The 21,930-nt window shown below is 40.7% G+C and overlaps 1 protein-coding gene across 14 annotated transcripts in view; it reads right to left on the bottom strand.

Moving 5' to 3' along the window:
• Positions 1-7: 7 nt before the first annotated feature.
• SPATA13 (spermatogenesis associated 13) overlaps positions 8-21,930 on the bottom strand; it is a 159,762-nt gene continuing 137,839 nt past the window's right edge. For 11 of the 14 annotated variants that reach the window (XM_080577302.1, XM_080577308.1, XM_080577297.1 and 8 more), the window contains 9 exons: positions 20,344-20,480; positions 19,728-19,907; positions 18,497-18,682; positions 15,576-15,755; positions 14,641-14,873; positions 11,063-11,192; positions 9,986-10,358; positions 5,343-5,417; positions 8-4,100 (listed from right to left, as the gene is read on the bottom strand). In XM_080577302.1, the coding sequence (XP_080433428.1) occupies positions 3,919-4,100; positions 5,343-5,417; positions 9,986-10,358; positions 11,063-11,192; positions 14,641-14,873; positions 15,576-15,755; positions 18,497-18,682; positions 19,728-19,907; positions 20,344-20,480 (1,676 nt within the window). In that variant the 3' untranslated portion in view covers positions 8-3,918. Of the gene's footprint in view, positions 4,101-5,342; positions 5,418-9,985; positions 10,359-11,061; positions 11,193-11,782; positions 11,956-14,640; positions 14,874-15,575; positions 15,756-18,496; positions 18,683-19,727; positions 19,908-20,343; positions 20,531-21,930 lie in introns of those variants that run through there. The other 3 variants (XM_080577303.1, XM_080577301.1, XR_013945476.1) reach the window with 3 other exon arrangements.

The following is a 21,930-nucleotide window of genomic DNA, read 5'->3' as shown; positions in this document are numbered from 1 at the left end:
CCAACACTTTTAAAACTGTACAATAAAGTTTTATAAGACACAGCTGAGGAACTTCAGCTGTACATTATTTAATTAAAACATGTACAATAAGAGAAAAATAATGGGAATGTAAGTTTGTACTTATTTCCAGAAAATAGATTCATTTGACAATGTTCCAAGAGTAAATAAATCTTGTAATGCAATTACTTCAGAACAAATACACATCAAGTTACTGCAGTCCTATACATAGTGTTTCAGCCGTCAACAGCCAATTCATCTGCTCTGTAGCCAGGACACTTGATTTACAACGTGTAACAGCACACAGATGGTAAGATGCACAAAGCAATGGGTGTAAGATAAAACGTTACAAAACACTTGTCCAAATAAAATACATACGCAAGTCATCCCTAGTATTTACAACCAATCGTTTTAAATTAGAGATCATTCAGAAAGCATCTCCTACAAACAAATGCCACATATAGAAAAAAAAAAGCAGAAAGGCAGTCAAAGAAAGATACTGTGTTAGTTATGGCTAAAGACCTTTGGCTCCAAAACTCTGCTATAATTATTTTCAAAAGACAACTAAAATGTGGAACATTTGAGTAGTCTGTCTTTGAACTCCTTTATTACACTGACCACTAAAACTCAACATGAAATTTAGCATGGCAAGAGCCACTTGTAAAACAATCTTATTATTTTATACATCAAATGCTCTGAGTTAGATGCAATTATGGTTTGGCTTTCTCCTAACTCAGTGGGAACACATTTGAGGACAATTATATTTTACTGCATCTCATGCAAAAAGTCTGAGGTTTTCTGCTCAGCAGGCCATCAGGAAGGCTCTGGCTGTGCTTTAGCTAAACGAGGCACAAATATGCTTAGTAGTTGCCCTAGAATATTTTACAGTAACTTAAAGCATGCAAAAGTGAGAGGAAAAGACACCTTTTGAAAAGTTTTGTCATCAGGAAGATCAGGACTGTCAGGTTCTGCTCAAGGGAAAAGGTGCTAGAATACAAACTTTAAAATTTTATTTGCAACCCTTTTCCCCAGAGACTCTGAAGTCAGGCCGACCCCCAAGTAAATATTTGCCTTAATTGTTGGATAATTTAATTGTGTGTTTTCATTTAATTATAACTTGATTAAAAGATTATGGTGTAGTCTAAATTTGACTATTCTTATCATAACTTTATCAGTCTTGCTGCATAGCCAGCACATTCCTTGACCAATAAACATATAGCCCAATAAAATGCATACTGTGTTGGCATCCTCGATCTATCGAAGACCAGATTGCAAAGAAAGACACAGAGAATATTACAAAACAACCACATCTATATGTAGGGCACTATATATAAAACTGTCCTGAGTAATCTGCAACATGAAACATTTGCTTTTTCTCTCTCTGAAATTAAGTTCTCTTTGAGAAAAAAACCTGCTGCATCCAAAACCATAGGCAAACATTTCTGTTCATTTTTAGGGCTAAGGCACCAGCACTACACGGGAAGAGCCTTTATGGGCACTGACATGTCAGAAGATACATCTTAAAATCTTTTTTTCAAAGACAAATATGTAAATATGTGTGGATCTCATAACGTCTTCAGGTCAAGCTGGGCAAGCTTCTGGGTGTGCACTGCAATCCAACTTTTTTAAAAATCTAAAACAAACCTTTCAAAATGGGATCATGGAAAAAAAAAAAAAAAAAGGAAGTCTCCACTTCCATGGTATGTGCACCACTTTGGTTTGCAGGCCTGAATATGGCAAGTACCCACAAAAACGGGTATATAAGAAACACAAAAGGGTTGCTCATTTAAGTGGAAGAGCATGGATCCACGCCTGCATTTGGAAGTCTGTTTCTTCTGTTTAAATGGAGTATTCAGAATTCACTTTTTAAACAAAAGTCTGAAAGGAGATGGCTTGTTTTAAACATGAAAAGGAAAACAGAACCCAGAGAGCTCTTTTTCGCTAATTTTCCTGTGCAGTTTCTTTAAGCTGAGTCATTGAAAATGTCAGTGCATATTTCCAGTTCTTAGCTGTTTCAGGTCATCTTCCATTGCTATGGAAAAGCACAAGCAACGAAGTTCACTACACAGTGAACGATTTGGCTGAGCATCACCAGACTTAGCATTATTGCTGAGCTATATACACAAGGCATTTGAAATGTACAGTTGTCAAAGATGTCATTCAAAATCAAAACTACAAACCTGGGCTTTGCAGAAGTTGCCACAAAGTTATCAAATCACAAGATCATCAGACTAGTGGGCTTCACAACACTGACGATAAATAAAAATAGAGAGGTAACAATAGTAGCAGGAACAAATACATGTTTAAAATAAGGCTTTTTTTACATTGTTTTTAAGATGCCTGGCCTCTAGCCCATTGTTTGTTCTTCATATATTACAGATTCATGACAAAGCTGATTGTGTCCCTTGTCAAGAGAATACTCTTGGATCTATCCTTATCATCTAATAATGCCCCTAATCAGCAGCATAGGATATCTGAAAGACATTCATAACAAATCAGTTCTGAAACATATGGAGTTTTTCTTTCCTTCCATATTACCAGCAGTCTTGTCATCCTTAGTGAGTTATCAAGCAGAAATGATCAGTGCTGAAAATATCAAGATCCTGTTTTCTTCTTGGTGGCATTTTAAAAGTTAGTCTACCAAATCAACTTCATGTCATGGGCCAATTATTTCGATGTAGATCAGCAGACGCTGACCAGAGCTGACCTTGTTCAAGTCAGGTCCTTCCCCTTCCAACACAGACTGATGATTCTGACACAAAAATCCATCTCAGGTCCACACAGTTTTTCTGTCCCTCCCAGTAAGAACTTCTCTCTTAGTGAAGAAATAATTGGTCACAACCCACTGTTGATTGCCCGTGTAGAAGAGTCATGGATCCAGACTGCTTCAAGAACTTAATGGAGATATTTACATTACCGTTCATCCATTTTCTAAGTGAAGCTATATGAATAAAGAGTACAAAGCGTGAGAACTATGCAACACAGACAGCAGTCAGCGGTCAGATCGTACTGTCTCAACTCCGACTTTGTACATTCACATTATCTCCAATACAAAAAAAATAAACAAAAAATACTTTTTTCACAGAGAAATAAGCATATTGGAAATATAAAGAAGTGTCTCCCAGGCTAAGAGGTGAGCAAAGACTGATATAAAAGCTCTATACTGAAGAGCATACATGCAAGCAGTACATTGCTCTGACTGAAAGCAATCAGAGATGCCCTTGGCTCCTCGTTTCCACTTGTATGCAAGAAATGCACACATCGTTGTAGTCCATTTTGCACTCTGTCCATGTTTCTACATGACAGAATAAAATTTCCCCGTTCCAATCTGGAATATGATAAGGCCTTGCGGGACGTTCTCCTGCCATTTGGCAATTTAATAGAAAAAGACAGGAAGGGTTAGGGTCCACCAAATTCTGCATCAGTGTGTTAATCATATAGGATCTGTCCACTCGATTTTAATGAGTGGCCCCTGCCCAGTTCTCCAAAAGGAGAAAACTCTCCCAAGATTCCTTGCTGACATACCCTTAAAGAAAAACTCCTCCCTATCCTAAATTTGGCCATCAGTATAAGATTAAGAAAAATGAAATGTTACAGTGACCTGCATGATTCCATCATTACTTCAACCTAGCTAAGAAACAGATCCAATACTGCTGCTTTAGAGTAACAGCAAGTTGTCTTTGTCAGAAGGGGAACCACTCTTCATCAGCAATGCTGACACTTGGCAACATTTGCTTCAGAGCAGCGCTGAGGATCTTCATTCTTCTAGACAAAGGTGGTACTTCTGGCTCAAGGGAGCCTAAGGTTTTTCCTCCAAAACTGGAGATTCACTGAGCTCAAATAAGCTTATCTGTGTCTCCAAGGTCCTTCCTTGGAATAAGTCTCCCCCTGTGCTAGTGTCCTTCCCAGGCCCCTGGCCTCTCACTTTTTGAACGGGGTGAGTTTGTTGAAGGTGTGCCAGAAGAGGGATGGCTTCCGCTTGGGTTCTGCCAGGGCAAAGACCTGCTGCTGCGGGATGCTGGTAGGCACGGTGATGTGGCGCTGATGGATGGGATGCAAGCTTTGGTGTGGAGGAGGCATAGGACACCCGTTATAGCTTACACCTGCAACAGGAAGGATTTAAGAAAGCGTATGAGACAGCTAGCACAGTGACCAATATGGGGGGAAATTCAGCATGGCAGCATGGAACAAAGCCAATAGTCAGTAAAGCCAGAATAAATTTTGCCATGATATTAAATGAAAGCACTACAAGACGTTACTTTTCTGCTATTACACTTTTCAATTGCTGCACTGATTTGTCTTAAGAAGAGAATAGCACTAGTACAAATAACATTACAGGATTACCAAAAAATAGGCAGCAGTTTCACAAAGCCTGACAACATTGTTTGCAAGGGTAAATTTTGATATTTCAAAGGAGAAACATTTTTTAAATGTTTTCTTACTGTAGTCAGTTCTAGGGTAAGACTGGGTAACATACTGCTGCCAATGAAAATGCATTTCTTCAATTTGGAAAATATTTCTCTAGGCTAAGATTCTTAGACTTTGACCTTGGATATTCTGAACAGAATCTCCTGATCACAATTTTTAGCCACTCCCCTGATAATCCAGACAGGTTTTTACAGATATGCTGTGATTGCAAAAGAGAAAATGCTTTGATAGCATTAATCCCAGGGAACAGGGACAAATCAAGTCCTATACTCCTAAATCCTGACTTGGTCTGTTCCCGCTTGTTCTATTTATTCTCTCACCACCTTAGACGTTACCCAAATTTGACTTAAAGATGGAAAGACAAAATCACGTTTTCTGAGAGAGAAAACAAATAAGAAAGGTTTCCAAAAAAACAAGTTTCTAGTCCATCACTGTGCACTTTTATCAAATTAGCAAGAAAGAATGAGAAGCCATTTTGAGTGTGATATCATGCACTCAGCAACATGCGGCTAGCAGAAAGTACATGAGAGCGTTTGAAACAGAAAGCACGGTATTACTAAAGAAGAACAAGCTGTCTGAGTAAAAGCAAAGGAAGGAAACAGTAACCCTCATTTTGAATTGAATCTCTGCGAGCACTTTCTTACAGCCTTAAACATAACACTTGCTGTGCCTATTGTGTTTCTTCTCCAGCAAAGAGATAATACTGACTTGCTGTCCGAAGGAGACTGGGAAGCTCATTTTGTAGAGAGTTTACAAAGGTATTTGAAATTGAAATATGGGCTAATGTAAATAATTTGAACACCATGTAAACCCAAGACAAAATTTTAAAAGATTCAGAAACTCAACCATTGCACTTTTCCCCAGTACTAAACATGCTGGAATAAAATAGGAGTGTGAAGCTGTTCTTAAATGCTCACCTTTCATTTTTCCATGCCTTGACTTACGGGCATTCTGCATGGCTTGTTTCTTCTGGTTTTCTGAGATTTCCATTCCTATACCAAAAAGTAAATTAGGGCAATGGTGTAAAAATATTTTAATCTAATGTTTGATTACATTAAATCAAAACTAATAGGTAAACTATTTCAACCATTTTTTAGTAATTCTAAGTAAATCTTAACAGTAATATACCCAAAGTTTTTAGACTTATGTTTTACCTCACCACGTAAATTTAACCAGTTTTTCATTGGGATAACAGTAAAAACATTAATTTGCCAGTAGATAACTGGGAAAAGCTTGCTTTACAATTCCACAAATGGCAGTCTCTAAGTGCACAAAAAAATCATTCTGCAGATAGCTCTAGATAACTACAGAAGGGAAAAAAAAAAAAAAGTAAATCAGCATTTCTGAAAGCTACAGGCCACCCAGCAGTAGATCACAAATACAGATTCTGTTTCTTTTTTCAGGCAATCTGAGCTAACTTGGGGTAACAAACTGAAGCCACTGGTACTGCAGTAGTACAAAACTGGTCCAGGTAAACCCCTAATATCTTCATGTTTGAAATACTCAGTCTTATGGCAAACTTTGTATTGTTCTGTAAGGGGACGCTACCTACTTTCCTTCCACCTTCTCATTGCTTCAGCCTCTGTGTTTAATGTATTTATTTGCTCATCCACATGGAATAAATGATTTGATTTTAAAAGCTGGAAAAGCTTTCTGTGCCCCGAACAAACTCCACGATATTATCTCACATCAGTCTTCATAAACTCTGTACTTTTGTCTGGCATAAAGCAGGCATTGTTGTAACTACTTTGCAGAATCCTTGAGTGAACAAGATACCAGGTGGACATTATCTTATTTACGGCGTGCCCTGTGTATGCCAAGGAACTGCTGTTAGCAGCACAGACATGGCAGAAGGCTGCGGAGGGCAGCATTCCCTCAACCCAGAGGACTCAGCATCACATCCTCTGCCGGACACCAAAGCAGGCTGTGATGTGGTCGTGGCTGCCATCGGACTGGGGCTGGATCCCACACTCTGGTTTCTCAAGTACTTGTTTGCATACTTGCATGACTTATATGATGCTATAGTGTGTGGCCAACCCTATGCTATACGCTACCACGTGACAAGTATGACTGATCCGTGCTGAGTACAGAGAAGCCAGACATCTGCTAGGAAACGTAGCCAAGTGTCTGGTGTCATCTGGAGCCCATGCACAGGCACTCTACTTTCCTCTCCCTGTGTACAAGACATTGGCGATATATGGATCTGTTTTGTTAGCACAAGCAGACAACAGGGTGCACGTGCTCTCACTCATTTCACTCACATGCACACAAAGAGCACAAAAACTGCAACTCAAAAGCAGAATAAAGCAGATGATTTGGTTCTATTTTGCATTTGCCTGCATCTCTCTCTACTTTTAAAATTCCCTTTATTTTTTCAACATGAATTTATGAAGAAGTTACTACAAATCATAGAATCACAGAATGGTTTGGGGTTGGAAGGGACCTTAAAGATCACCTCATTCCAACCCCCTGCCATGGGCAGGGACACCTCCCACCACACCAGGTTGCCCAAAGCCCCATCCAGCCTGGCCTTGAACACCTCCAGGGATGGGGCATCCACAGCTTCTCTGGGCAGCCTGTGCCAGGGCCTCACCACCCTCTAAGTAAAGAATTTCCTCCTTATATCTAACCTAAATCAGCCTATTAACTTAAAATACAACAGCATTTAGCCATAATTTTGGGGTAGCAGAAGTTTCTTTTATTTTATTCTGCAATTCTTTCCTTTATAGAAACAAGGAAATAGACAAAAGAAATGAAAGCAGTTTCATCAGCATAGATCAGACCACTGTCGTAGGGTTACTATTAGTGGTTTGGAGAAGGATTTTCTGGCTGTGGCCTTTTCTTCACATGTATTCATAAAAGCTAAGAAAATCTAGATATGGTTTGGGAGACAATGACCTGACCAAAGTGTTTTTGAAAATAGAAGTAAAATGCCATTTGAAGAGTATGTATTTGTTCTCAGAGTGGTTAGATTAGAGGCTTTATGCAAACTCCAGCAAGATAGCTTACAAAATCAACAAGATAAATTTAAACCTGAGGCTGAGAATACTGGAGCTTTTCCACTGGTTTTGGCTAAAGGAAATGTTCAATTATGCCAAAAAGACGAAATTATGGAAAACAAGCAGTCTTCTGGGTAGTAAAGAATATGTCCAAGCTACTGCAACTCACAAGACCGGATGGACACTGGCTATTACAACTCAGCTATTTTTCTTCTGGTTCAAGACACCCATGCCAAAACTGTACTACTAAATCTGACTAATGAGCATAATCTGAAATGCAAGTTTCCAGCAAGATGGACGTGACCCAGGCAGAAAAGGCTGCACATGCATGTGTCTTCACCATATTGCAGTCAGTGCCTTAAGAACAGAAGCACTGGGGACCCTCCCTTGCAATCTTTACTCTCAGCACCATGGAGATTTGTGACCTTGCCCTAAATAAGGGCTAGTGCTGTTATGACAAATCTCATCCTTATCACTGCCACCACTGGTGAATGGCTGTCCCTTTTGAGTGTCATATCTTGATTCTCACTAGCTCCCCAGTAGAATCTCATGAGTTCCCAGTAGAATAATGACATTTATGATAGCAGCTGCTACACCTGTGCAGTTTCCCCATGCTTGGGGTTTTCTGGAAGTGCTGCCTTCCAGGAACAGAATGGTAACACCCCACTGCTGCACAAAACAGACTTGCTGCTGCCACCAGCAAGCGCTGGCGTGAACCACAGAAGCATCCCAACACACAGCATCTGGCCTCATCGACATACTTGCCCAGTGCTCCATAAAAAAACACTACAGGAAGAGGTGTAGATAAAGATCTGAAGAGCTCAGAAGCATCCCTCAGAAGGAATGGAAATGAAAAATGCTTACATTATATCTTCTCTTGCTCAGCCCTCTTCACAAAAGGGCAAGAGCTGTGATTTATTCAATGCTGACTGATCACATTGTATGCTGGAGCTGAGGTTTTTAATAACTTTGTTAAAAGAGGGATTGTTTGGACATCATCTCTGTGTTACTCTAGTACCTTCAAATCACCTTCTCCCTTTTCCAATATCCACGTTATTCTAAAGTTCCATTTAGGTGAACTGATAAAGGCAGCCAACACCCTCCCCCGGGAGCACAAGATGTGTGAATAAGCTCTACACAGAGCAACTCATGAAAGCCATCTGTGTTGTGCGCAACAGGACCATAATATGGTACAGGGCCTGGAGCATCTTCCCTATGAGGAAAGGCTGAGAGACCTGGGTCTGTTCAGCTTTGAGAAGAGAAGACTGAGAGGGGATCTTATCAATGTTTACAAATATTTTAAGTGTGAGAGACAGTGGGATTTGGCCAACCTCTTTTCAGTGGTTTGTGGGGACAGGACAAGGGGCAATGGCCACAAAATGGATCACAGGAAGTTCTGCACCAGCATGACAAAGAACTTTTTCATGGCGAGGGTGACGGAGCACTGGAACAGGCTGCCCAGGGAGGTTGTGGAGTCTGCTTCTCTGGAGATGTTCAAGGCCTGTCTGGATGCCTACCTGTGCAACCTGGCTCTAGGGAACCTGCTTTGGCAGGGGGGTTGGACCTGATGATCTCTTGAGGTCCCTTCCAACCCCTACAATTCTGTGATCCTGTGCTAATGTCACACCCTGATGTTCAGCACAAGAGAAGTTTGTTTTAAGAAGTTTGAGGAAAGTTAGCTGTGCTGCTTCATTACTTAGTCTGGAGTCAAGGTGATTGGGGTTAATTGCAGCAGTTGGTGTAATGGGAAAGAATTAAAATTAGTTTTAGAATATGAATTGGCAAACTTGAAAGTGTTTTCTTTAGCTTGTAGATGGACCATCTACAATATATTTGGAGGAGATCTTATTTTTGTCATTGTTACAACAGTATCAAACGGGAGAAATCCTCTAAGATTAAAGGGTTTATGTTTGCAGCCTAAGGTTTATTCCTCTCTTCCAGTTCTTGTGACCAGATGTTTTGAGTGAAATTGGAATATGAGATTTAGCATCTTGTTTAAATTTTAAGAATTTCTAAGTTGTATCATCCACTTCAGTGCACTTCCAACTCTAATCTGCCATCCACAGCCTGAAGAACGTTTCTTATGAATTATGCCACTCTCTTCCACACAAAGGTAATGTCGTAAAAAGGAGAAGTACAAATCTACAACTACTGCTGCTTGGCTTTATACTACAGCGTCCTTTAAGAACAGATATTTGGGGCCAATAACTCATACATAGCTGCTGGGATTTTGGATGGATTTTTATTAGTGATAGGTGTTTGTGAACTGCCTGTTGTCATATCCTATATATCACTGTACTCCACCATGCCCTAGAATGACATAGGTTACACTGTAACTCAGATACCCTTGTTAGCTGCTCTGAACCTTTGGCCCACAATGACAGGACAAACACACCTGAACAGGCTTCGCTTACACAGCTAAAAGCCATGTCACGTAAGAAACAGGCAACAGTCCCAGAAAGCAGACTGCACATCTGCGCAAAGCATAAAAAGAAGTGGAAAAACAACAACATTCCCTTTTTGTTATTACCACCTTTTAGGGAGGAAATTCCTGCACTCACCCATTTCCTTATCTTCTTGAACTCTTCTCCTTTCACTTCCGCATGCCTCCATCCATCTCTTCTTATCCTCTTGCTTTTTTGCACAGAATAAATGAATCTCTTCTGTTGCTCTGTTTATTATCTTAAAGGCATTCTTGACATTAATGTTAAAGTCTTTGTCTCTGCCATCTTCAGTGTCTACAAGTTCCATCTCATCCATGTCAATACGATCCTTATAATACAAGATGTCCCTCCTCAGTAGGTCCTTCTTACAGAACACAAGTTGATGGTCAAAAAGGAAGAAAGTCCTCTGCTGGCTTTTGCCTTGCTTTGATATTTTGGTCAGTTCTCCTGAGTGGATGAGTTCCGAGCTTCTGGCTAACACATCTGGGCCCTAAGAAGATATATTATTATACATGCAGTAAGTAAATAATATTTCAAGATCTTACTATGTGCCTAACCAGTCTCATTTTACTAATCAAGTCTTAAATGTATTCCATTTTCTTATACTTTTATTATTAGATTTGAAAATGCTACAGAATGTAAATAATCTTATACAGGCAAACTCAATGAACATGATTCTGCTCTGCTTTATTCCTGCATAAATCTGGAGGATACTTATTAAAGTCAGTAAAGAGGGTTCAAGTTCTGATAAAACTACCAAAAATCCAAGTAAGATTCTACAGCACCAGCATTAAAAAAAAAAAATACCCATTGGTGAAGCCACCATCCCTGAGGGTGTTCAAGGAAAGGTTGGACGTGGTGCTTGGGGACACGGTTTAGTGGGTGACATTGGTGGTAGGGGAATGGTTGGACCAGGTGATCTTGGAGGGCTTTTCCAACCCTTACAATTATATGATTCCTGCATTCCAGTATCATCTCAAAGATGTGTTCACATACAATGAGCTGCTCTTCCTGAGTCAAACAAGGTAATCAGTAACACAATCACTGCAAATGAAGCGACAGGACTTTCACCTGAGCAGTGACCAGTTGAAAAGTAGACACTATAAACTACCTTCTACGCAGAAAGATATATCCTGTGGAGGACATGAAGTACTGTACACAGCACCTTTGACCAGGAAAGGGTCAGGCACTTACCTCCCAGTCTACTATAGACACTTGCCAACGCGCTATCTTGTCTATGCTTTCCAATCTTCGTTTTCGCTCATTGATCAGGCATGCTACGTTCTTCATAGCCTCATATGCAGCTTTTATGTCGTTATAATCACTGTGAAATGTAGACATGTTTCAAAGATCACTTACACAATAGGAATGATGCAATCAGAAGCTGTGACATGGTGCTATTGGCCTACATTACCCATTTATCACTCTACTCAGAGTACTTAAATAAGAGACAGCTGATTCTCAGCTATCTTCAAGCTCACACAGTAGTCTGTACAATTCAGTGTACTGATGTATTTTGTGCAGGAGCAAATTACTAAACTTGTAAGGAGGAGTAGATTAGTGAATAGAAAAGCTGTCTCTACTGAAAACAATGGTAACACTCCCATTCACCTCAGTGATTCACACACTTCACCAAAGTAATTTGTTTTTAAGCAAAATCTGATTGGGATTTTATTGTGAAGGACATCCCTTTACTCATGTTTAACAATTGTATTTTCTCCTTCTCATTTCCAAAGGTTGTGTCAACAAATAGGAACAGAGAACTTATGCAGCCAGAAAAGATACCAACAGCACCTTGAACAGGGCGAGTGAGGCACCCAAGAACGTGAGCACCAAAGAGAAGAATTAAAGAAAACAATGCTGTTAAAGCAGCCCAATTTCATGGAACAAGTGTGAAAGAGTCAAGGCTGTCACCTTCCCCTGCCTGCTCCAGGTGGAATGCAAGTCTGTCCTTCTTCCACTGCCCTGCTTCCCTCCTTCTTTCCCTGAGCTCTTCACTTGCTTTCAACTGTACCCAGCCAGTGGGCAGGTTCTGGTTCCCCTTTGTATAGCATCTCTCCCTCTTTCAACTTCCTCAAATGGAGTCCCTGAGAAGAGGGAAGGAAAGACTTATTTCTTGCCTTATGAGTCCCAGCTGTCTTCCCTCCTTTATCACAATGACTCTTGCAGAAAATGGAGCCAGAGGCAGAAAACAGTATGAGCCAGAAATAAACACTGCAAGGGGGTCAGCCTCACTGTCCTCTTTATCTGCTTCTGTCCTGGTTCCTATTTTCATCTGCCACCGATGGATGCACTTCCCCTCTACATCTGCACATTGCTCTCCTCTCTCTGTTTATAGCTCTGGAAACCCTTTTCTGCCACGCTGTATACAAAAAGTGAGATTAACAATAACAAGATCCGTCTCATGTCAGGGAGATGTCCCACGGGGTGACCGCATGATAGCCACACTGCTACTCTTATCTCAGTTCCTCCTTTGTGGGTGTGTACGCTAGTCCTCACTCGTTGCATAAACTGTGGCCTTCACAGAAGGCTGTGCACATCTTCAGTCGTGCTACAAAAACAAAACAAAAAGCTCCGAAAGACTAAGCTGACTGGAGCTGTGCCAAGGCTCTGCACGAGCACAGGCGAGCATCTCTGGACACCGGGAGCATGGCCGTGTTTGCAGGCACCTCTGCCTGCTGGGTCACGGGTCAGGAGAGTGGCCACTGTGGGTGGCAAGAAGGTGGTAAGAGCTGTCTGGCACTCCACCTACAGATTTAGTCACTCATGGAATAAGCTGTCAGAAATTAGCAGCAGAGAAACTGATACCTGTTTCAATTGTCATTGCACGGTTTTCCACGGGGGTAGAGAAATGAACCCCTGAACGTCAAAAGTCCACATCCCTACGGTCCCTAGCAAAAATCCCATTGTTTCCAAGGGGAATTTTCTCAAGGTTAAAGAATTGCAGACTTTGGCCCATGAAGCATTGCCTCAGGCTGGGCCTGGACTTTGAGCACAGGGGTCACAGTGGAACATTTTTCTTGCAGTTGTACCAGGTAAAAAGGCAGACATTTAAAGATAAAATCTTAATTTAGTCAAAGAGTTAATCAGCCATGGGGTATACTAGGAAGGCTAATTACCTGCAACATCAGTTCTTACTTATCCCAGCAGAAAATCTATTGTCTGGGCCTTTTTTGCAAACATGTGTTTCGGAGGAACCTAAATAAATTGCCCCTCCTAGTATGCAAGCTTCCTAGCAGACACCAAACAAAAAAAAGTATTTCTTGTGGGTTCAAAATAGAACTGGTCACTTGGATTTCAGTTCAGGTTTGTAAGTTTCTGTGTTCTTCGTACATAGTCAATCCCAGCTGGTTTACCAGCTATAATTTACAATTGCAGGTAGTAGAAAACCATTAATTTCTTAAATTAACAAAAAATGCCAAGGAAAAAAAAAAAATCAAATTCTGAGTTGCAGATGTTACAGTTACAATGTGCCCTGCACCCACTTTGAGTAATACTTTCGGTTTTCTGGTCTATGGTAACACAACATGTTTAACACCTGACGACATCATATATGTTCTTAACTGTTAACTGTCTAACAAGTTATGTGTGTCACTTTAATGGAAGAATTATTTAATTAATGGATAATTTCTACTTACTGAGGAGCTATTCTTTCACACTACATTTTCTGTCCTGTAAAGGTCTCCACCCAGATTTATATTTTTCTCTGATTTTCATTATTTGCATTACTACAGTGAATGGTAAAGACCCAGCTTGGGAAGAGAGGTAAAAGGGAACGCTATGCTTGGGTCTAGTGAAAAGTTCAGTTTTGAGAGACTGGGATCTTTACAATGAGATGAAAAAACAACTGAAAGTAGTTCCAGCACATATTCAGAAAACCCAGTGAAGTAGCTCAGATAGGAAGAAGTTTACAAAGAGTGTAGATGACAAGGATCCTCACAGCAAATTTTTAGGGAACTGTTATGGAAATACTGATCCCCAAGTATTCTGTATTTATTTTGGGACAAGAAGTATTTGTCTTAAAGTTACCGGGAGATTTGGTGGAGTATACCCTACCTTTAGCAGAGTTTTTCATCAGAAGATGCAACAAATGCTGTGCAACAATGATGCAAAAAATGCAAAAATACCTTGGAAATCCCTGAATAACAATGTTTTGCTAACACTTTCTTATAAAATTTTGTTAACATTATTTGCTGTTTCCTTTGATTAATCATTCTCTCTTAGCTTTTTCACTCTTGGTTCTCCCTGTGCTCTCAAAGTTTGTAACTACACTTTTTACTGGGTTCAAGAAACTTTTTTTCCGTAACACCTTTCCTCTGCAGTGTTTATTACTAATAAATTTCAAAAAAACATTACGTTCGAATTAGCTCAGATTGTGTCTTTGTTCTAAGGCCCTCTTTGCCTTTTAATGTGTCCACAACATTTAAGCAGTTTCCCCCTTTCTTCTGTGTACTTCCTTCTTTGGCACACTGGCTTTTTTCACTTTGATTTACAAATCCCTCCCTCCATCCTATTTCAGCACCTCCTCCTTTCCTTCTTCCTCTTTCACTTATTTCTCATTCTATCTTACACACTGACAGTCCCCTGAGCTACGTTTCAGATACTGTTTTGGTTAATATTGTTATGGTTCCAAGATGTCATCAGGAGCTCCCATCTATAGGAGTCACTGTGAACTTTGTTCCTGATCTCAGGACTTGGTGTTGTGGCACCCAGAAGGCTTCAGTAATTACGTGTTATTACTGATTTAAGAATTGTCTTTCAAATTCTCTCACCTGTGCTCCTGAGTGGTATATTTGAGCAATTCTGCAAGCTGCAGAGGGTATTTGCAGATTTTCTGAACAGGCGTGAGAAGAAAACCATCAATGGCAATGTCAATCATCTGCTGGAGCAAGCGACAGGCCTCAAAGAAGTGACGGTATTTGCCCTGTTTCATTAGCTTGGAAAGTTCAATGCAGGCACTGGGATGATTGTTACAATATTCTGAATAAATAGCAAAGCCTTCTTGCTACAGACAAAAAAAAAAAAAGAAAAAAGAAAAAGTCAAAGCTTTAACTAAAGTATTTCACTATAAAGAAGGAAGCGTATTTTTTAATATAATAATATACCTATTATAGCTAATTATACTAATGAATCCATTTCTTATATGGTTTCCAAACTCGGTAACAACCAGCTTTAAAACTATATTGAAATTTAATTTGTAACTGTCAAAACTATGTACCTTCTTTGTATGAACAGAGACAGAGGCCTCCATTCAGTCAGAATAATCAAGCCCAGTACTTCAAGAAATACTTTTCTTTGGGAAATCTTGGAAATTAGGAAGCTTTGACAGCTATAGGCTTAACTGGTGTCTATCATGAATTAAGATTTTTTCACCACCACCTTCTATCCAGATTTTCTTTAGGAAGTTGTTGCACGCCTGACTAAGCGATCTGAGATTGTTGTAGATATTCCAAATCATCTGTGATCACTACAGTTCTGAAAAAGAAATCTAAAATTGTGTACCATGATACATACTTGTTAAAGATAAGGAGAAATCTGAAATATTTAAATAATTCTTTAACTTAATTGTAAATAGTTTACATTCTAAAATGTTGCCTGTACTTAGATTAGTATTTGATAGGCACTTGTCAACCCTCCTAACAACCTAACAGCATTTTCTTATCATGTTTTATTTGTTTCATAACTAAAATCAACTTCTGCAACATACATGTTGAAGAAAGCATGATCCTATCTCACTCAGATGAGGTTCCTCTTTGTTGTACTGTTTCTCAAGATCCTTCAGAAACTTTCTTTGGAATTTGTAAATATCCTCAATATTTCCAAAAATGGTGCTTAACTGGGCTGTGGTGAACATTCCTGTATGTTTGCGACACTGCCGAATATAACCCTAGAAATGAAACAAAACAAAAAAAAAACCTTTTTAGTTTGAAGATACAAAAATAGATTCTACCCTGTAGCATCCCACTGAACTGGCAAATCCTGTGATCTGCAAGCACAAGTGGTTTCCCAGACATGCACAAATGACTGGGCAAGTAATTTCAGATTTATGCCCAAATTGATTCTTCCAATCCAACTGCTGTCTCACAGTACAGTGAATGCATCAGGGAACCAGATACATGCACCACGGGTAAAGCTCACTTGTGCCTTCTTGTTATGACTGCCAGTGAAACTGGACAAAAAAAGCCCCATGCATCTACTGCTTCAGCTGCCATGCTTTTCCATAGTAATTCCCCTGTGCCGTAACAGTCCTTCTCTAGAAGAACAAATCCTGAAGCAATTAATATACAAACAATTTCTAAAAGGGCTAAAGTACAGGTTACTTAACCAGCAGCTAGGCAGGACCCAGTATAAGCCATAGAAGCACAATTAAGAACACATTATAATACTGCCAGAGTGTTACTGTTTGTTAAAATCCAGATAGTACCAGCAAGACTCAAGTGAAAATATGATCCCTTTTTTTTCTGTTACTTGCAAGAACATCACATGGGTCCAGTTCCTTTGTATCCAGTGTAAGTAGATACATAACCAAGTCCTTCATTTTGAAAATGTCCTCAAAGCAAATTCTATTCTGCTTTCAACAACCAATATCAGATCCTATCAGCATCCACATAGTGAGGAGGCAAAGATGAGGTCAGGGGCCTCTTACAGGCTCCAACGCTCGGCAGCTGCCACCACGCACAGACGGGAAGTCCTCAGGTACCTGCTCCACACAGCTGAGCGGGGAGAGGAGGATGCAGAGCAGCAGCTGATATCGAGGAGCATCAGCTGTGCTCAGATTCCCCTATCAGTTACAGTGCCTGGGTGCAGATGTGTCCAAAGGGTAAGTGGTATGACAGGGGTTATGGGCCAGGCTCCTCCATTCACCTGCTTCCAGGTTTCTCCCAAATCACTCTGGGAGCAGACAGCTGTAAAAAGCCTGCAACTGCTCCAGTGAGGTTTGCCAGGAAGCATCCCTGAGCACTGCTGGCACTGTTATGAGCCTTCTTGTCTCCTGCACAGCCTTCTGCTCTGAGCACAGTTCAGTGGTTACACTGCATGCCAGCCACTACCATTAGGAGGACAACTCCAGCAAGAAACAGGAGCCTCTGTGCAGCTCTTTATTGCGGATGGCAGGCACTTCTTGAACACGACTGGTTTTTCTGGGTATCTACCAGCTTTGTGATTCTGACTGCACCAGCCCTAGTGATTCATTCCAGTGCACGGCTGGCACATTTGCATTATTATCTGCAGTAGCTTTTCTGGCTCAGTCCCGGTCCTACCTGAATGTATTTTCAGCTCGTGTCCTGCTTGTACCACCCTACAAATTCACTCAGAGGAAAGCAAACCACCTCTACGCCACATGCTGAGCGTGTACCACTGTTTCTCTACTTGGAAAATGTGTTTGCTGTTCTGTACTAAACTGAACCGAAGAAGAGGCATGTCTTTTAAAAAAAGAGTTATAGAAGATATGTATTAGAGAGATTTAATCATTAATAGCAGCCTAAAAATTAATAGGTCAGTAAAATATGAAAGTGGTGTCCCAGAACTCAGCTAACCATGGCAGCAATGCAGCTGTGTGTACAAATTCCTCCCTCGTCTTCTAGGTACCCGGTCAAACTTGATAGCGTATGTAAATAGTGAATCCAAATGACATAACTTACATTTAATAATTTAAAAAAAATAGCCTGCCAGTTAGCAAGAATTTTTTGTCTTTTTGTCTTCCCGTTTATCTTTCTATAAACTACATTAAAAAGGCCTGATCCACAAAGAGGAAGGAAGAAAGGAAGAAAAGGAAAAAGAGAAAGAAAATAGAAAAAGAAAACAGAAAAAGAAACACAACACTGTTGTCATGTCTACTTTGCTGTCCTTGAAAGAATCTAATGAGTGGCGGACTAAAGGATGACAACATGACAAATACAGAGGGAGAACCAGTAAACCAAGTATAGGAAGAATATTTTGATAGGTTGCTTAGCACCCGTTCAGATGGTAACCACAAGTACACGTCAAATACAGGTCAAATGCATCACAGTCCACATCAGAAAAGGCAAACATCAGTGAAAAGTATTAAGAAGCTTCTTCTTGACTGAGTGTGGTCTTCCAAGAAAACTTGAAAAAAAAGAAGGAAAAAACACTGTTCTTGCTATTTCACAGTTCAAACAAGCAAATTAGTTCTAGAACACCTTGAAAGACTTCATAGCTCCTAAGCATCAACAAAAGTCTCTTTGCTGGAGAAAACAAAAAAAATCTTGCCCTGCAAGCTTTCTCTTTGCATGCTACTTTCATAAAGCTTAGTCTCTGAACTGTAGCAGATTTTATTAGTTACTGAAAGTTTTCTATCTAAACCAAGTGATAAAATGTTTCAAATAAACTAGACTTCCTCTCACTTATTTTTATGGAAATAGCAGTTAGACAAGTGAACTATTTTTTCCATGTCAAAAGTGGAATGTTTTTTTTTTTAAAAAAGGAAGTGGTGCCTTGTGGCGGTCTGTGGAGAGGAAAACCTTATGAGGGCACGACAAGGCTCTGACTGGCAGCCTCAGAAGTGCAACTGGGAATATTATGACCTGAGAAAATACTCCAGTTTTCAACTTAGATGGGATGTTTTGTTCACACTAGGTCAGCAGAATGCCTTCAGGTTAAAGCATGTACCTCACAGATGTCCTTGAGATGCTTGATATAGACTCGTTCTGTGTTCATAATTTCCTGTATAACGTTGGTTCTCATCTGATCCTTGTTTTCAGCTATTTTCTGGCGATGCTTGCTGATATCTGCATCTTGTTCTTCATCCTGGATACTACTACAATTTTCTGGCAGTTCTTCCTGATTAACTCGCAGCTGCAGCCAGAACAAACAAAGCAAACTAGAGTAAAACAGCCAACTTCTACAAAGCATGACAAGACTGTTACAAACTTCTTACAATTAAGAAAGGACATGTGACACAAATGTTCCCGTTCCTGCCTTACAAGGAGGGGGGTTCTGCAACAGGATTTATCTCATTATACTCATTGGGTATTCAAATAAAGTGCTGAGATTTGTCTAGTTGGCTAAATAAATGGCTTTCTACTCCCATCATCTGAGAGATAATGTTGTGCTGCATGTGTATTTTACAGATTTATTTCTCTCCCTTACTAACAGTCTATGTATTATTTTGGCCAACTCAGCTTATAAGCAAAAATTTCTAAAGTAGACAATTCATTCAGATACTTCTAAATAGTTTCCCTCTGTCCCAGCTCCCTGTGTGTACAATGTGGATAACAGCACCTCCTTTGTCCACTTTTGTCTGATTGCCCATTTTGGTTGAAGAACTGGGAATAGTAAAAGCAGGAACCACATCTTGCACTTTGTGTAGCACTTAATATGTTGTAGCCCAAGTTTCCTTACGGGCTCTCAAAAAGTAAAATAAATTGTGAAATATATTTCAGTGTTATGTTTTGTCTGACTAAGGAGTTCAGACTCCTACAGAATTATGTGGTAATAATTTTTGCTGATTTCATCAAGAAATCCCTGCAATAACAGAAGAGAGCAGCATACAGCATAGCTTTGCCCTGCCCCTCATACAAACTGCTGTGTCCTCTCTGAATACACTGATTGCTTCTGGCTGAGCTTCCTGCTGCCCTCATTTCTACTTGTGAAACTCCTTTGGTTACAAATGGGACACAAAAAAGAAGAAGTGAGAATAAAAGGTGTCAGGAGCTAGTGGTGTGATTTTCTACTGCTTTATAACTTGAAGTCATTAGAAGTTAACACCACTGATGTGCAGATGCAAAGATGCTGATGATCGGGCCCTTCATTTAGATTTAATGCCATGGTCATTGCTGCATTCTGTTCTAATACAAGGAACTTTGCCTGACAATGGTGTAAAAACAACAGAGTTACTCACCCTGACAAAGCTAGCTGGAAACCAGGCTTCCTTGTCCTCAATTCTTCCCCACCACCAGTCTTTGTTGGAAGCTTCTAGGACTCTAATGACATCTCCAGCTTTGAAACCCAGCTCTTGATCATCCATAGTCACATGGTCCCAGAGAGCTTCTGCATGGACAATGCTGCCATCGCTTATCAGCTGAGATGGGAAGAGAAAGAGGATGTGAAGGACAAAGGACAAACACTGAACTATTTATAAATTCCTAAAAAGACCAAAATATCTCACTAGAGTGCCTAAGATTAATCCTTTTACAAGATGAAATTAAAACTTCTGGATCTTCAGAAACCCATGCATACATTTATTAGAGTAAGAATGATTAGAGTCCTACTCCAGAGCAGTTATATAGCTAACGAGTTAGGCTCCCAGTGAAGTGGTAGTCACCATGCTCTTCCCTTGGCAACTGCTCTTGGACTCTGTCGGAGGCAGGATGCCACTGCTGCTGGATACTTCATCATGATGGCTGCAGTCATTACACTTTTTATTAATAAGAAGCCTCAGGCCTGTGGAAAACATGCACTCCATCACAATAACAATGCAAAGATTCCCCACAGCAGATTGCAGCCCAGGATGTTACCTCATTAATGGCTAGCTGTTCCCCTCCAGGCTGCAGGTACCTCGGCGTGGCTTGGCAGAGTTCCTCGTAACTGTAATCTTCCTCGCTGCCATTGTCATCCACCAATGCTGAGGATTCAGTCCCACCATCTGCAGCAGCTAAAACAAAGGTGGAACAGCTGTTTGTGCAATCATTTTTATACAGGCGCCTATTCCAAAAACAAAACAATGTGAGAGGAATTGCTTAGGAGTTGCCTTTGTTGTTACAAATATAACAATAACAATGAAAGTGTAGGGTTCTCAGGAAAGCCACTTTTCTCTCATGAAATCCTTTTTACTCTTCTTTGTAATTTTCTCATCTAGCATGTGATGAAACAGAAATATTCTCTTTTGTGTGTGTTAAAAATAGAACTACAAACTTTTTTTTTTTTTTTTAAATGCAGAGGAAATGTAAAACAATCTGAACCAGAAGAGAGGTGTTGGTGCAGTTCCCCACAGCACAGACGTGAGAGCTCTTGTGGGCTACCGGCAGCCAGAGGGGGCCACTGCCAGCCCCCAGCTCTGTCACATCCCTCTGCACATTTCCACTGGGACACAGTGGGATCGTAAGGGGTGGGCACCCCACGCCTTTAGAGAAGCACAGGTCAGAGCTACAATGAGCTTCATCGTGTCTATACAGCTGCATAAGCCATTGAATATCATCGAATGAGAAGGACTGATGTGGGGTGCAGTAATACCAACTGACTCAGGTCCATACACCCAGTGCTGGACCCTTTTATACTAGGCTTGCCTTTGAAAGCCAGCTGTAACATCCAAACCAGATCTGGGGAGGAGCTAGTAACCACGAGGTGTTCATGGCCCGGTGCTTGAGTGCACCCTCAGGTCCACCTCAGTTTATCCCTAAAGGTCTATTCCTAAAGCTGGCCCAAGCCACAAATAAACATTGTCTGAAGATCGCACAGCGCTCAAAAATTCCAATCAAAAATAATATTCAGAATGTGCTGCTATTGCTGAACTCCCTTTTCAACGGTTGTGGCGTCCCAAATAAGCTCCCATGAGGGCCGTGGACCAGCCAGCACAGCATCCTCCTCCCTTCCAAGGGGAAGGGATCTTTCAGCTGAATTCTTGAACCTGCTGCTTCCACCCCCTTGCGGGCGAAGCAGCAGCCCCCTGCCTCTCTGCCCTGCTCCGTGCCCACAGCTCCAGGCTCCAGAAGCATGAGCATGGTGGGGAGATGGCTTTGCTGTGCCCCATGCCGTGCCATGAGCAGGCACGCTGCAGCCTGTCAGTTATTTGCTTTACGGGCAGAGCCACTTCCACCCCCCGCCTTGGATGTGCTTGTACCATTGCTAGCATCTCTGGTCGTCCCAATAATGATTTGCGGAAGAGATCAAAGCTGACAGCTGCACAAATTAACTAAAAAGATTTTTGCTTTCTTTAAAAGTGCAAAACATGCCATAATCTTGATGTAACACAATGCGGCTATTCTACTGCTCCGTTCTACCCCCCAGCATTTTACATAGGCACTCACGTTACTGGCATAATAACCTAACCTGTGAGGGTGCTGAATCCCTAATTAAAAAAAAAATAAATGAAAAACGTTTCCCCT

The sequence above is a fragment of the Anser brachyrhynchus genome, assembly GCF_964034855.1.
Source record: "Anser brachyrhynchus genome assembly, chromosome: 1".
Lineage (NCBI taxonomy): Eukaryota > Metazoa > Chordata > Aves > Anseriformes > Anatidae > Anser > Anser brachyrhynchus.
This window is presented reverse-complemented; position numbering and strand designations above follow the sequence as displayed.